At 32.3% G+C, this 16,817-nt stretch overlaps 1 protein-coding gene across 10 annotated transcripts in view; it reads right to left on the bottom strand.

Moving 5' to 3' along the window:
• Positions 1-16,817, bottom strand: part of LOC143222246 (prolyl endopeptidase FAP-like) — a 163,858-nt gene that overhangs the window by 40,047 nt on the left and 106,994 nt on the right. For 9 of the 10 annotated variants that reach the window (XR_013012124.1, XM_076448479.1, XM_076448484.1 and 6 more), the window contains 3 exons: positions 16,406-16,503; positions 13,091-13,217; positions 10,286-10,432 (listed from right to left, as the gene is read on the bottom strand). Coding sequence is in view for 9 of the 10 variants with exons in the window: in XM_076448479.1 (XP_076304594.1) it covers positions 10,286-10,432; positions 13,091-13,217; positions 16,406-16,503 (372 nt within the window). In the remaining variant the exon portion in view is untranslated. The remainder of the gene's footprint in view (positions 1-10,285; positions 10,433-13,090; positions 13,218-16,405; positions 16,504-16,817) is intronic. The other variant, XM_076448482.1, reaches the window with a different exon arrangement.

Raw genomic sequence — 16,817 nt, 5'->3', positions numbered from 1 at the left:
ATTCATTCATATACGTTATCTGATATGTTACAAATTGAAATATATTAAATATCGCAGTTATATAATGAAATTCAACTTAGAATGTATTGAACACAAGGAATGTTAAACTCTATACTGTGGATAATATTTCTCATAATCATGTTAGGGTCATAGAATAAAGTGCCTCTCTCTGTTAACTATTATTTTTCACTAAGTTGAGTAGTTATTTATATTGACAATAATGTACATTTCACTCACTTTTCACGTACAAGGGTAAATAAGTATACACTACCATTACAAATTTGTCAATGTCAGAGGATAGTGCAAATGAAGAAAATCAAAGCCAAGTAGAACCAAATAAAAGCAGATAATTACTTCTACAGTTTAAGTAATAAACTTAGAGGAGAGTGATTTCATTTAATAGTAGCTTCTATCACTTGAAAAGCACTCTCTTATATATAAAAGAAATCATTTAATATTAATTGCAGGTGACATTTCAAAATAATTTTAATAGTAAACTCTGTGTGTTAATAAATATGTTTGAAATTTCATTCTCAGTGACCTAAATTATATCTGGAAATTACTCCAATACGAAAAATCAAGGCAAAAACTTAGTATATTAATCATAACCCACCTTTGATGAATGTGACTTCACTTGTACATGAAAATTATTTTCAAATAACTAAGAACAATAACAGTTACAGACAGTTTACTTAACAAAGACACCAAATCTCAGTAAAGTCAACTCTATGACAAGTTTATTACTAAATGTAAAATAGATGTTTAAAATGCTGTTAAATTAAGAACATAACACAAATAAAAAGTTGTGTTGCAAATACAGGTCAAAACACAAGCAGAAACAATATAATAAAACAGCAACAATGATGATTACTACCAGTGTTGGGTGCGTTACCAGACAAAAGTAAAGAAATTATTTTGTCCATTAACTGCTAAAAACAGTAGTGTCATTACCCACTATTTTACATTACTTATTTAAAAATGTGATAAGTAATACAAATGACTAAACTAACAAATATACTTATTATCTATATTGATCTATAAATTGTTATGAAATAATCTAACAGATATATTTCCAAGAGCAACAACTACTTCAGCACTTTTATGTCCAGTACTTTTTGACCCCTTTGTTTTCAGGTATCTGAAATAATCGTCTACATCTTTCGTTTCTCTCATGCTCAACAATACCTGTGGTATTCTATCTTTGTGATTATTTTTTGTTGAACTTTTTCTTCTGATTTTCTTGAAGTCAGAAGAGCTTGAAGCTTGGATGAAAACATGTTGAAATAACTGAATTATCATCCCTGAACATTTTGTCAAACTTAGTGTTTATGTTTTGCATTAATACTTCAACTAGGGATTTATGAATTAGCAAATCATCCAATTTGATTAGACAAACGGGCAAGGTAGAAAGCAGTAGTTCCATAAATGCTTTGTTCTCACACTGCAAGATGTCAATTGCTCTAATAATGTGTCTCATGACTTAAATGGATTCTGAACTGAACATTTTGTCAGCTTGATTCAGCCACACAATCCCTAATTGATTACACAATCAATCTAATGCATGGTCACATCACTTACTTTCAGGTACTAACTTATCTATATGACTTAGGGCATGAAAGATTGAATTTTAACAAGTTGGATAAGGAACAGCTAAGTGTCCCCCAGTTTCTTTCTCAACTGTATTGGTAACCACAGTGCTTTTGCTCTGTTTATTTCATAGAGTTTGAGCTTTTGTTATAGCTGATCAAAAGAACAATGTAATTCAGTGCATCAGAGGCACACATTTGATGGCCTGGCAACGTCCATATACACGAACAAGATGAAATCTCACCATCAACAGCTAATAGATTTACTGCTTATACTAAACATTTCCTTTAAAGCCAAGCAGTTCGTTCTTATAAGTTATCACAACTACTTCCATGGATTACATGAAGCATTAATCAAACTGCTGCCATATAACCTCTCATTTTGATAGTTTACAGACAACTGACAAAAAACACACACCAAAAGCATCCTTGATTAGTGTGATGGCCCTCACTACAAGTTCAATGTCCAACACTGATTACTATAATGCTGATTGTTGCATTCCATAAATATTAGGGTAATTCAAAAATTTCAGATCTCAGTTTTTTTAGAGACATATCCCATTATTTTGTCTCTCTTAATAAAAGAGTATTTTGAATGAAATTGCATTGTATTTAGATCACATTTAAAGGTTGACCACAGGAAATGTTTCTAGCTACGACAGCAATTATAAGTGCTCAAGCCACAGGCTCAAACTCTCGGTATAGTGCCAGCTTTTCTTGAGAGATGGTGTTTTTCTTTTACTCAAATGTTAAATAGATGTTTCCTGCATTTCCAGGGTTACAGTTAAATGTTATTCATACGAAATGATGATAGTGTGATATTATGCAAGTTTAGGAGCTACTGTGATATTCTTATACAAAATTTAAGAGAAAACGTTTGTTTACTGTTAGGCTTATTATTTGTAATCTTAATTGTCACATGATCTATTTTGTTCAGTGTTATAAAGTAATTATATCTTTCTTTTTGTTGCAAAGCATAATGATACCAACTTTATAAACTTCAGTAATGTATTACTTGTTAAATTTTGATGCGTTTTTTTACTTATAATATTATTTTATTATTTCAGAAATAATAGCATCTTCAGACATAGGACCTACCACAAGGAAGCAAACACATATTTGGCTAGTGGGCCAACCTTCAGACACTTTCAGTTCATCTGAGTTACCATCAAAAAATAACATTTTATCAATGTTTATGTATTATAAAAATATTGTGAGTCAAATTATTTGAGAAGCATCACATTTCGCTACTGGTGATGTTATAGTAGTATGGAAAAAACTCATACCATCAAGACCAAGTACTAACAAAGAAACAGTATGCTATTGAAAAAAAAAAGTATGTCTATAAAAAACAGTCAAACAAGAAAAACTGAACAAAAATGGTAAAAAAAAAAGTTAATTTTGTATTGTTTTCAGAGTCCTCACCTGAGACTAAAATGGTAGCCAAATCAGCTGATAGAGGAAAGGCACTACGTAACAATGGTGAATATGCAAGGCCAATAATGTGAAAATTATTATTAAATGACAGGTTGTCTGCTTCTCTACATGCAACCAAAGTCATGGCCAATGGACAGCATCTGCAATTCAAAGCATTGGCCATGAACCAGCTGAATTTAGTTTATTCATCCGTTCAAAGACAAAGAACATATCTGAAAATATGCAGATAGTTTAGGACACAAGTTCCTCTGATAGTTCACTGAAATGGAAAGCTATTAGAGGATATAATTGGAAACGTGACTGTTGGCTGTTTTCCTATATTGATTTTGAGTGAAGAAGTAGCTCAACTTCTTGCAGTTCCTAGGGTTTCTTTAGGGACAAATAAAGCTATAGCTGCAGCAGTTTACAATATGTCTGTAACTTGGAAAATTAGTGATACAATTAAATGCACAAATTTTGTTATAACAGCATCTAACATTGGCCACAATTAAAAAGGAGCTTGTGTTCTACGCGAGTACAAGATAAAGAAAACACTGTTGTGGTTAACATGCCATCACCATATTTTAGAGATAATGTCTGTGTCTCTTGTATATGCTTCTCCACCTATCACAAAATGTTTTAAAGTAGATGGCCATGTCTTGATCACAAAAGCTACCATATATAAGTAATTAATTTGCTGTGCATGAAGTGGCTGACTTCAAATAAGAAATAATGACATTTGCATTTGATCAATAAGAAAAATTTAAACATTGAAATGATTATCAAGAATTATTAGAGCTTAAAATTATATTCCTTGGAGGAATGCTTGTCAAGAAAATATCCTTCAAAGCTACAGCAGGACTTGGTAGATGGTCAAAGCTATTTATTTGTTCAAAGAATGGGTGTTTAGAAGTGAATTTAAATTAACCAGCATGGATGAAAAAGGATTGAAAGATACCTGGATTTTTGTTGTTCAATGGTATGTAAAAATTATGTTTACAGTAGCTGCCTCAGTTTCTACTCCTCAGCAAGATATTCAAGAGCTATAATGAAAGGATGAAAAGGTGTCATCTTTAGTGCCACAGAAATTTTTGGATCACTTGTAGTATTTAACAGAGGATCACATTGCACTTCCATTCTTTAACGATAATAGCCCTATTTATAATGATCAAAGCTTTGGAAAAGTAAAGAAATAAGCATCCAATTAAATGTACAAAGCCAGACTCTTCAGTGCTGATGACAGGGAAAATTTAAAAGATTTTGTTACATCTAACATATGCAAATTTTTTGAAATTGCTAATTTATCTACTCTATTTCTTGACATAAAAAGTTTCAAAGAGTGGCCTAATGATAGCACATATAATTTTGTTAAATGCACAATTGTATGTAGGCCATAAATGATATTGCTAAATGAGAAGTTGCATAACAAGTTCTGGCAACTGAATAGGAATAGAAACAATACCTTCTGGTGGTAATCAAGAAATTCTGAGAAAAATACTCTGACGGACAGAAAGCTACGCCAGATAAGTAATCAACCTGAACACTTTTTAAAATGCACATACATAGATTTTGTAAGAATTTTAAAAAATAACGTTTTTGTTTATTTGTTTTCTGTAACCCTAACACTGAAATGTGAAAGTGGTTAAAATAACATAGGAGCACAAAGTTAGTAGCTGTTATCAACCCCTTAACTTCATTTTACTTTGCAAAACGTTTTTTCCTGAGTGTTTTTCATCAAAATACACAAAATTCTAAGGTGCCCCAGTAGAAATTGAATTTTTATTTATTTATAAATGATGTGTATCAGTAACACCTATATCAGTAGCTGAAACATTTAAAGTTACAGGACACAATCACAAAAATATCTATAGCTAGTACATCATATTTTAAGCCTATGAGTCAGTCGTTAGACTGCATGCAAGGGTGGCCAAGGTACTCTATAGGTAGAATACTGTTAAGAATATTCAGATAAGTGCTGGCACCTGTAGTTTGGATTTTTTTTGGTACATGTGTAATCAATGAATAAACACATATCAACAAACATAGTGCTTAAACAGATAAAACTGTTTTAAAATTGTTAGTACAAGTAATCCAGGAGATACTGAGTATTACTGAAGAACAGTTTTGGATGACAATTTTTGTTGGATGGCACAGGATCTACATGGATACTTTATCACAAGCGCTGGGTGATTTGTTTAATTTCTCTGGAAGCCATTGTGAAATACAAAGATAAACTGTAAATAAAATATTGATTGACACTCTATTTTCTCAAGTCATATAAAGAGAGAAATAGATCTATATCAAAGAAAGGAATATTACAGTTCTGGTTGAAATAGTTTGACAATGGAAAATAAAATATCAGGTGATAAGTTGGGAGAAAATAATTGGGCCACATGGAAATTTCAAATGGAACATTTATTGAAAGGAAAAGGCCTATGGGACCATATGACTGAAACAGAGGTATTGGCAGAGACAGCCAATGATCAAACAAGGGCAGATTTCAACAGAAAAAGGGAAAGAACATTTTCAACAATTGTTCTGAATATTCAAGGTGCACAACTCTATCTTGTTACCTCATGCACAACTCCTAAGGAAGAATGGAATGTAATGCGTGCTTACTTTGATAGGAACACAGTAGCCAACTAACTATTCATGAAAAAGAAATATTTTCGATGTGAGATGAAAGAAAGCATGATGGTCCAGGAACATTTGAAACAAATGAAGGAATTAACGGATCAGCTTGCTGCAGTTGGGTAGGAAATAGCAGAAGAAGATAAGATTGTTATTTTACTTGGTAGTTTGCCAGCTAGCTACGATACAATTATAACAGCCCTGGAAACTAAAATTGATGATATCTCATTAGAATTTGTGGAACAGGCAGTGATTAATGAAGAACAAAAGAAAAAGACCACATCTAATGAAACATCATCAACTGCATTAGCCACTCGCAGCAACTTCAAACCACATGGAACAAGTGAAGTGTTACAAGTGTGGCAGAGAGAGACATATAAAACGCAATTGTCCAACACTGAAGGAAATGGTCCACAAAGCTAAGAATGCAGATATTAATGTGGCAGAAGATTATAATGGTGTTGCCTTTGCAACAAACCAGGATAAAGGAATAGGAAATGGGGAATGGTTGGTGGATTCTGGTGCATCTAGGCATATGACACACCAGAGTGACATGTTATCAAATTATCACAAGTTTAGCACACCTCAGCAAGTTAGGATTGGCGATGGAAGAACTGTTGAAGCTCTTGGAGTTGGAAACTGTTAACTAGAAGTGACATTTAAAGTCAGTAATTTAAAGCATGTCACAATGCAGAGTGTCCTTCATATACCAAAATTAGCTAGCAATCTATTTTCAGTAGGAGCTGCTACTGAAAAAGGAAATATTGTGTATTTTGGAGTTAATCGCTGTTACATCCGAGGTAAATAAGGACAACTCCATGGCATGGGTACAAGAAAAAATGATGGTCTATACCAACTGGACTGTAAGACCAGTGCTATTGAGAATGCCTCAGTAGCCTCAAACAGCAGCATGAATGGCTTGGATATATGGCATCAAGGACTAGGGGATGTCAGTGTTTCACAGTTACAGAAGCTTATCAGGAGTGGAAATATAAGTGGAATCAAATTCCAGAAGTCTGATGAAGTCAGTTTCTGTAAGGGATGCACTGAAGGTAAAATGCACAGGAAGCCATTTAAGTCAATGGGAGAAATCAGATCAAAGGGAAGACTGCAACTGGTACACAGTGATGTCTGTGGTCCTATGCAAGCTCCATCTATTGGAGGTAGCAAGTACTTTGTTACATTTATTGATGATTACTCAAGATACTGCAAAGTGTATTTCTTGAAACAGAAGTCAGAAGTCTTTGAGAAATTCAAGGAATTTGTACTCGAATGAATCTAGAGAGCGCATAAAAACCCTGCACACAGATGATGGTGGAGAATATATGTCAAATGAGTTCCAGCAATATTTGAAGTCAAGAGGCATTCATCATGAGATATCAGTAGCATATTGTCCAGAACAAAATGGTGTTGCTGAGAGAAGGAACAAAACTCTTGTGGAATCAGCAAGAAGCATGCTGTCACATACTAAGTTACCAAGAATGTACTGGGCAGAAGCTGTAGCTACTACGGCGTATGTGGGTAACAGAGTATCCACATCGGCAATAAAAGAGTGTAGTATGCCATATGAGAGATGGTATGGATCCAGATGTAGGACACATGAAAGTGTTCAGATGTCTTGCATATGCACATGTGCCAGATGCGTCAAGACAGAAATTAGACATGAAGTCTATGAAGGTACGTTTCATTGGATATGATAACTGCACCAAAGGATATCGACTGTATGATGAAAAATCCAGGAAGATTTTCATACGGCGAGATGTTATCTTTAATGAAACAGAATTTGGTCAAGAGCCTGTGACAAATGAGAATGTCTCATCAAGTGCCCCAAGAAACAGAAGTTAAAGCTGAAGATAAAGCTGAATGACCAGCAAGAAACATGAAACCCCCCATCCACTATGGATATGATGAGTATGCTGATATGGCAGCAGCAAATGAATCAGTTTGTCACACTGAAAACTTGTGCAGTATGTTAGAGTCAAGCATATTTAGTGAAGCAATATCAAGCGACAATGCAAAGGAGTGGAAGTCAGCCACAGATCTAAAATTTGGGTCTTTACAAGAAAATGACACCTCGGACTTGGTGGAATTACCAGTTGGAAGAAAACCTATAGGTTGTAAGTGGGTATTCAAAGTTAAGTATGGAAATACTGGAAACGTAGAGAGGTTCAAGAGTAGACTGGTTGCCAAAGGTTACTCTCAGAATTATGGTCTGGATTACGAGGAAACCTTTTCCCCAGTGGTGTGCTATGCATCAATTTGCTCCTTGATTGCATTTGCTGTGCAGAACAACTTGAAAATTCACCAGATGGATGTTATAACTGCATTTCTGAATGGAAATCTGGATGAAGAGATATACATGGAATAATGGGAAGACTACACTGTTCCAGGGAAGGAAATCCTTGTGTGTAAACTGAGAAATCACTGTATGGATTAAAACAGTCACCATGCTGTTGGAACAAATCATTTCATGAACAGATGATGGAACTGGAATTTGTTCAGAGTTCAACAGATCCATGTGTTTACATATGAAAGGGTGAAAATCTAGCAATAGTTACAGTATATGTGGATGATATTATTTCGATTGCTGATAGTGATGATGAAATAATCACTATAAAGGAAGCACTGAAGGAAAAATTCTGCATGAAAGACCTTGGAAAGCTCCATTACATCCTTGGACTCAGTGTTGTTCAGGATGAAAAGAATGGCTGTGTATGGTTAAATCAAAGACAGTATATCCAAACTATGCTGGTGAAATTTGGAATGATTGAGTGTAAGGCAGTTGCAACTCCATCAGATGTAAACGTGAAACTGCAAAGGGTTATGATGGTGTTAGCACATAGGTTGACCACAGTTTGTACCAATCGTTGGTAGGCAGCCTTCTGTATGCTGCAATGGGAACAAGACCAGATATTGCATATGCATTGGGAGCAATATCAAAACATTGTGCTCAGCCCAACACAGACACAGCACATTTGACAGCAGCAAAGAGAATCCTATGTTACTTGAAAAGAACAGCTGATCTTGGTCTTAAGTTTAAAAAGGTACCAGAAGACGTCATTACTGGTTACTCAGATGCATATTTTGCTGGAGACCTGGATGATAGGAAGTCCACATCAGGAAATATCTTCATTCAAGCAGGAGCAGCTGTAAGTTGGATTAGCAAAAAGCAATCCACGGTGGCCCTGTCCACCTCAGAGGCAGAGTATATAGCCTTAAGTCTTGCAGTACAGGAAACAGTATGATTGAGAAGACTACTGCAAAATATAGGTTCTGAAGTTGATGACCATGTTCGTATCATGGAAGATAACCAAGGAACAATCGCCATGGCACAGAATCCAGTGGGTCATGCAAGAACAAAACACATTGATATTCATTACCACTTCATTCGCCAATATGTGCAGAACGGATCAGTAAAACTGGAATATTGTCCCACAAACAGTATGACTGCTGACATTCTTACAAAGTCACTTGCTAGAAATGCAGTTGAAAGGTTCAGAGATAATGTTGGACTGGCACCAATGGATAAATGAACCAGATAAAGTGACGATTATAATAATAGATTGAAAGTAATTACAAAACATTTAGAATAACTGTAAGATTATTGACAGTAATTGTAAGTTGTGTAAAACTTAAAATGAAGTGGGAGTGTTAAGAATATTGAGATAAGTGCTGCCACCTGTAGTTAGGATATTTTTTTTTGTACATGTGTAGTCAATGAATAAACACATATCAACAAATACAAATATGAATGCTAAACAATCAGTAAATACACACTGTTTTACTTTTAACTTTCATTTGTTTCTCTATCCAACAAGCCCAAAAAACAACAAAAGAAATTACTGCTGAGATACCAAACCAGAAAGTAACCATCTAATCAAATTGTACATCATTCTTCTTGAGTTGAAATAACTCTACAACTAATTTATCAATGATGTTAGTTTAAACCTAAATCCGCTGTGTGTTTTTGGGCAAAGCATGATGTTATTGCTTAGTTGTAATAACTATAAGTAATTTAAAAAAAAATTATAATTCTAGTGTAAACAATATTATTACTCCTTGAAATTATTATTTCTTCAGAGATATGGTGTTCCTTTAAAAATTTTAGGTACAGGTTTGAACAGGAATTAACATCCAATAATAGATGGCTGTAAAATCTAGAATATGTAATGCTTTATACACAATACATTAGGTGTCTTTTAGGGAGCTAACCCCTACATTATGTAAGAAAAAAGTGAAGGAGTAAAAAAAAGAAACAAGACACATAGTATTGAATTTTATTACACACATTCATAGAATACAATAACTTTAAGTTAGGGGAGGAATGTTACAAAAGAAGTGATAAGAACATACTGTAAATGTAAAATAATTTACAGTAGTAAAAGGAACACAAACAAGAATATAGGAATGACACATGACTATCAAAATTTAATGGTACAATGTGAAATACATACTTGAATTTAAAATTACTGCAGTTTAAAGTTGTATATTCTTGACTATTTTTATGCAATTTATTTATCATAATACCATAGTTATGTCAGCATAACTTTATATTTATCATTAGCAATTAGAGATGAACTCCATATATTTCCATTATCAAGTACCTCCAAATACCCTAAATGAAAAAGATTATTGTATTATACATAACTTACCAATATGTCTACCATAACTATGTGGCGAAACTTTCCATTTGTACCATCATTTACTGGCAGGCGTACAAAGTAAGATTTCTTATCCTTACTAACAATGATGGTATCATATAGATCAACCCATCCAGTGTTACTAATTTCTTCTATATTCTGAAATTCAAATTATTTTCCTTTATAGTCTTTAAAATTCAAGAAAATGTTGAATCTCAAGTTTTAAGTACATTAAAACATTACCATTTATTTATGAAACATTTATACTGAGAACAATGATGTTTGCTGTTTCAACAGATATGTAGCTTGGATATTTTTGTAAGAAAACTCATTTTCTGCAATTGCAGCTGGTTATATTAGTTGTAATTTTAATGCTTCTGTTATTCCCTTGTTTACTGATCCTCATGGTTGTAGTTTGCATGTTATAATGTATATATTCAAACCTTATGTGACAGTAGGTTGATACATGTCTAGGAGTCAACCTGAATTGTATTTAATTATGCGTTTGAATGGTAGCTAGAGCCTCATTATGATCAGTGATGTACAAATACTAAATATTGCACTCTCTCTCTTAATATATGTTTCGTATTCACAATCATTACTTTCTGAAGCAAGGTTTGATCATGAAAGCTATTTAATTTCCAGAGATACTTTCATATATTACTGTGATCCAGTTTTTGACTGATTGGCTACAAAGAGAAAGTGAATTGCAAATGTAATTTTGATGTTTTCAAACAGATTCTTTTCTGACCTTATAATGGGCTAAAATTCACTGTGAAAGTCGTGTCATAGTTTCAATTGATTCACCTATATTATTAGAGAAGTTTATTTCGTTTTTGCCAAATACAGCTTCACTTTATTCTATGTTTTATATTCCTAAACAATATTCCAAAATATTGTATTACTAAAGTAGTTTCACATATGAAGAGTAAAAACTGGTCATATATATATACTTTTAGAATTACTTATAACACAATCTTTATTTAGTTTTAACAGCAAGAGACTTATGTAATTAATAACATAATGGAATGTTGAATAAGGAAGTATCTTATTTAATGCAAAAGTTGCATCAGCTAAGTCTTGTTTCATGAATGTTTCATGTAGTTTTTGCTGAATTATTGCCCTTCTTAAACTCATAATGCATTATATGCCTAGTTTTGGGGTTGTCAAAAGTTCATAAAAATCTTGAGTAATTTTAGGTTCTGTATTATATAAATTACTTGTCTTATGAAATGCCACTTCCAAAAAATTCTTGAGGTTTGGAGGGAAAGAATGCAGAGAGAAAAGTTTTTTGTTTGTTTGTAGTTAAGTACAAAACTACACAATGGGCTATATGTGCTCTGCCCACCACAGGTATCGAAATCAAGGTTCAATCCATTGTAAGTCTGCATTTATTGCCTTTTTTTGCATTTTATGCAGCAGAATTGAGCTGTAGACATATGCAGTGATGTCTTTCTATGTTTATTGAAGTGATATATGGTGGTTAAAGTCTCCTCTATTGTTTCAATAAGAATAACCAGTCACATGGGTAGTGATGGTCACTCTGAATAAAGGTGACATTTTTTGTTAACTAAAGAATGTTGAATTTAAACAGTCTGGAATAATATCTTGAAAGAGAAACAGCTGTGAAAACTGAGTAGAAGTGAGAGTTCCATTAACTGAAAGCAAAGTACACAATATTTGTATTTAGTGCTGAAATAAAAATTGCTTATTTTGCATTTCACTTTATTCATAACATTAAAACTCAGTTAATAAAAGATTTAGCAATATTTCATGACCAATATTCTGACTGAATCTCCAGTTAAGTGGAGGTCTATTTGCTTGAAAGTTCAAATCAGTTTAACTCAAAAATACCATAAATAAACTTAAGGAGATTACAGAGACATATTTACCTGTGTGTTTTATTTATGGCATTCTATATTTATTTATTCTATACCTAATGTAGTCTTAAAGAACACATCTATTTTGTCTTTTCAGAAAAGGATTCTGTTTTAAAACTTTATTAATATATTTTGTAGAAAATATTCAATTTTTTCAAAAGAGCTAAACTTACTGTATATACACAAAATGTACTTCTAACATGTTCTCCTACTGCTCAGAAACTTGTAGTTATGAAAGGTAGTAGGTTTTAATGTTAACATTTTGTTAGGCAGCACAATTGATATAGTACAGCTACCTTGTCAAAAATATAACACTTTTAGCTTACGTTTTACATCTGAAAGAAAACAGAATGATTCATTTTTATTAAAGACATCACATTTTTAATCAGCTAAACTGTAGCTAATAAATAATAATGATGTTTGATGTAGTTCATACTTCATATTAAATTAATACATCTAATTGTTAGTACATATGGAAAAATCTATTAAATAATATAGTGGAATGTTGAATGAGAAAGTTTCTCATATAATGAAAGAGTTACATCAGCTAAGTCTTGGCTAAATCTTGCTTATTTTGCTCAGGTAGTTAATTAATTTAACTAATGATATTCATATGATTATTTAATAATTTTTATACACAGTTTGTGTTTTAGTTGTTATTATACGCAATGAACTAATAAACAATACCTATTTGGTTTCAAGAACAACGTAAGATTCTGAGATGTATTCACCTGTTGAAAATAACGTATCTAAACTATTTACATAGGGCTGCTAATTCAAAAACAAAACAACAAAGCATATATAATTAGGTCAAATTAAACTGATATATCTATAAAATAGAAATAACTTTATTTACGATAATGTTATAACATAAAGGGGAAGTATTTAAATGAGTAATATAGCAAGAGATTGTCATAAATTAAAAAAAAATTCTTACCTTTAAACACTGCCAGTTTCTCTTTTCTTCACATACACTGATTATCGAATAGTTTTGTGACCTTTGTAACCATACTACTATTAAACGACTGTTGTCAATCCAAGCAACTTGAGTAAAGTAATGTTCCCTGAAAAAATCATGCTTAAGTATATTGCTTTATATACATTTAACATGTATCACACTCAAAAAAGGATAATATCAGCTGACAACAGAGCATGTCACTTAATCCATTAAGGTATAAACAGATCATAATCGATACCACTTTATAATTATCAGGTTATCCCTTACGTAATGTCCAATTTTAGATTCAGAAAAAGAGAAAGGATTTCAAATGCTTTTAATGTTATTTAATAAATAATGTATGTTCCCTTATTATTAATTACTTCCTGCTAACAATTCATAAGCTTCTGAATACTACTTTTATAAAATTATTGGGGTTTGGAAAAAAAGAATGTAGAGAGGGTAGTTTTGGCATCTTCATGTGTTCCAAGCTCTTTTCTATTAAGATAGTTCTGCAAACTTCAGAACAGATGACAGTCAGATGGGGCAAGATCTAGAGAATAAGGAGGATGTGGAAGTTTTTCCCAGCCTAACTCTTCAATCTTTGCAGATGTGATCCTTGCTGTATGAGGCCACACATTATCCTGGTGTAACACAACATCTTTACAATTGATCAAAGTAGGCCTCTTTTCTTTCAGTGCAACATTCAAGTGCTCTAACTGTGACAACAGAAGTCTGATGTAATCGTTAGATTAAAGGGCAGCAACTCAAAGTGGATCACACCAAATGCTTAACGAGACTTTCCTATAATGGAGATCTATTTTCCATCTTTAGTCACTAACCTGTCCAAAAAAAGCGAGTTATGTTCACAAAAATGCAGAGAAGTGTAAATATCCACTCTTTCTTTAAGGCTGGCTTCTGTCAAATCATGAGGGACCAATTTTCCAAGTTTTGACACCTTTCCAAGCTGTTGCAGATGACAGTGAACTGTTGAATGGGTTGAATTAAGCTTCTGTGTTAGTTCTTTGACTGTTACAGCACAATCTTCACCCCTTGCAGCCAGCAGTAAGTCATCATTAAACTCAACAGGACAACCTGAATGTCCAAGTGACTTAAGCTGTAGTCACTTGATCTGAACTTCTGAAACCACCTTCAACATTTCTTTCATTGAAAAACTTTGCACCATAAACATTTTGAATGTTAAGTGTAGTTTCTGCTGCACTATTGCCTTTTTTAAACTCATAATGCATTATATGCCTAATATGCTCCCTAGACATCCATCTTCATAAAGGTTTATCTGATTAATTATCTGAAAAGTGGAGTTGGGTTAGTTCCTTTTATTTGTCTGAACATTTTTATACACGTCCTACTGCATATTTTAGTTATTACAGCTTTCTACAAAGAGAGATATGATAATGCACTTTCTGTATTAAATTTTCAGACATTAGTTATGGGACGACCTGATATAATCAACAAACAAGAAACACAGCGGCACAACTAAACAAATTTATCAATTATATCTACTCTCAACTCAAAGTATTAATATTAAATTGCAAAATTTTTATTAAACTTTAAAATTAAAAAATCATAACTACACTTAAAAAAGTGCTAGAAACTAAGAATAAATTACACTCCTACATTTAATTTTTACCTGAAGCTCCCCAAAGTAAAAATCAATACATACAGAAAGTCATGATAGAAATTAATTTTTAAAAAATTTAGTTGCTGTAAATGAGGCAATTATTAGTAAACTTTACATTCATACCTTTAATATTAATAAATTTCAAATGTTTAAACATTTTAGTTTAACTAAAATTCTGTTTCAAATAAAATGTGTTAAAATGTAGTGTTAATATATTACTTTGATACTGTGTGCATTAAAACATTTCACCTGTAACAAGCAAACATAATGTAATATATTACTCCAGTGTTAAAGATAATTTATAGGTTGTTTACTTTTGCAAACATTAAAATCATAACAGACAGAAACATTGGCTTTCATTAATTACCAAGTTATTCATTTTATTCTAAATCAAGTTACCACTACCAATATTTTTGTTTGTTTGTTTGTAATTAAGTACAAAGTTACACAATGGCCTTCATGTGCTCTGCCCACCACAGGTATTGAAACATGGATTCTACCTGTGCCACTGGAAGCCTGCTACCAATAAGAAAATAATATTTTACAGTAAGTTACTACTACTGAACAATGTATTATTTTAATATTATTTATAAACTTTTTAACTCATTCAACATATTTTTCATTGAATAGAATTAATTAAAAAAAGGTTTATTTGCATGAAGTTACACACAAAGCTACAGAGTGGGCTATCTGTGCTCTGCCCACCACAGGTATCAAAACCAAGTATCTAGCATTCTAAGTCTGCAGACGTACTGCTGTGCCACTGGGGGGCATAACAAAAGATATTACAAGTAAATTAAAACAAATAAGAAACAGCTGAGAAAAGCATAGAGCATTAGCATTTACTAAAAACCAAATTAAAATTTACATTCATAATTTACCTAATGATGCATGGTTGGGTTTTTACTTAAAGATATAACACAGACCAAGATTATAGAAAAATAAATGTAAGCTTTACATGAAAAGATATGAATATGGTGGAGGTTATATTCAACTTCTCTATCATAAATTTGATGTATTATAATGTTTTACCACATATTTAAAGTTGCAAAAAAATGGTAGATTTCCTCAACCTAAGCTTAAGGATGATTCACAATCTCCTGTTTATTTTAAGAGTGAAACTTAAGATTTCTTTTAGACAATCACATTTAACAATTTTACTGACCTTAAAATTAAGCATTAAGGTTACTTTGAGATTATTCCAAACAAAATTAAGACATTATTATAAAGTATTGTTTACAATGTTAGCCAACTGTAAATGAAATAACCAAGTTTCATGTTAAAAAAAGACAGAAGCTAACGTTTAAACCTGATTTACAGCAAACATAGTAGAAATATTCCTGTTTTAACATAAATTTCACTCTCTGTAAAAAATAGTATACAAATAGATGAAACAATTTAAAAAATCAAAAAGCTAATGTTAAAACATTTAAATTCTAATATTCAATGTTATTTTGAGTTTTTTGCTGATTTTGTACTTAAACTTTTGTTTTCAATGGTGACCCTCACAATGTCAGGGGTGTCACTACTGAGTTTAATAAACTCAGTGAAACCTTATCATTGTGAGATTCTCCTCTTACATAAAATTCAGTTTTGCTGTTGATGTGTGCCTATGAAAGCTAAGAACAATTTTCTTTTTAATTTGTAGAATTAATTGCAAGTCAAACACTTACTTATCTTTCATCTCATGTGGTAATACAAGATCTCTAGGTACAAGTTTGCTACTTAGTTCCACAACTTTAAGAGTGACCTCAGGATTAGTAGTACCTGGCTGCATTAGAAAAGCATATATCCTTTGAAACACAGACATGCAAATGTAGAACATTCATAACCATGTTACAGTTACAAAACATTAAAATATGACAGTCTTATAATAACCATCATTTAGGATACAGTCATGTAAGTTCCTTTCTAAATAAACACACAGGAGTACAAAGTTCATTTTTAATAACATTTCAGAAAAAACATAACTTGTGCAAAAAACTTCTGATTAATAAGGACAATTTCTCAGACGAAACTGAGCAAACTGAGGGTCTTTGTAATGGTTTTCACAATTTGTAAAGGTAAAAAGTATCAACCATAGAA

The sequence above is a fragment of the Tachypleus tridentatus genome, chromosome 8 (assembly GCF_004210375.1).
Source record: "Tachypleus tridentatus isolate NWPU-2018 chromosome 8, ASM421037v1, whole genome shotgun sequence".
In the NCBI taxonomy this organism is placed as follows: Eukaryota; Metazoa; Arthropoda; class Merostomata; order Xiphosura; family Limulidae; genus Tachypleus; species Tachypleus tridentatus.
Note: the sequence above shows the minus strand (reverse complement) of the source record. Positions and strands in the feature narration are given on the sequence as shown.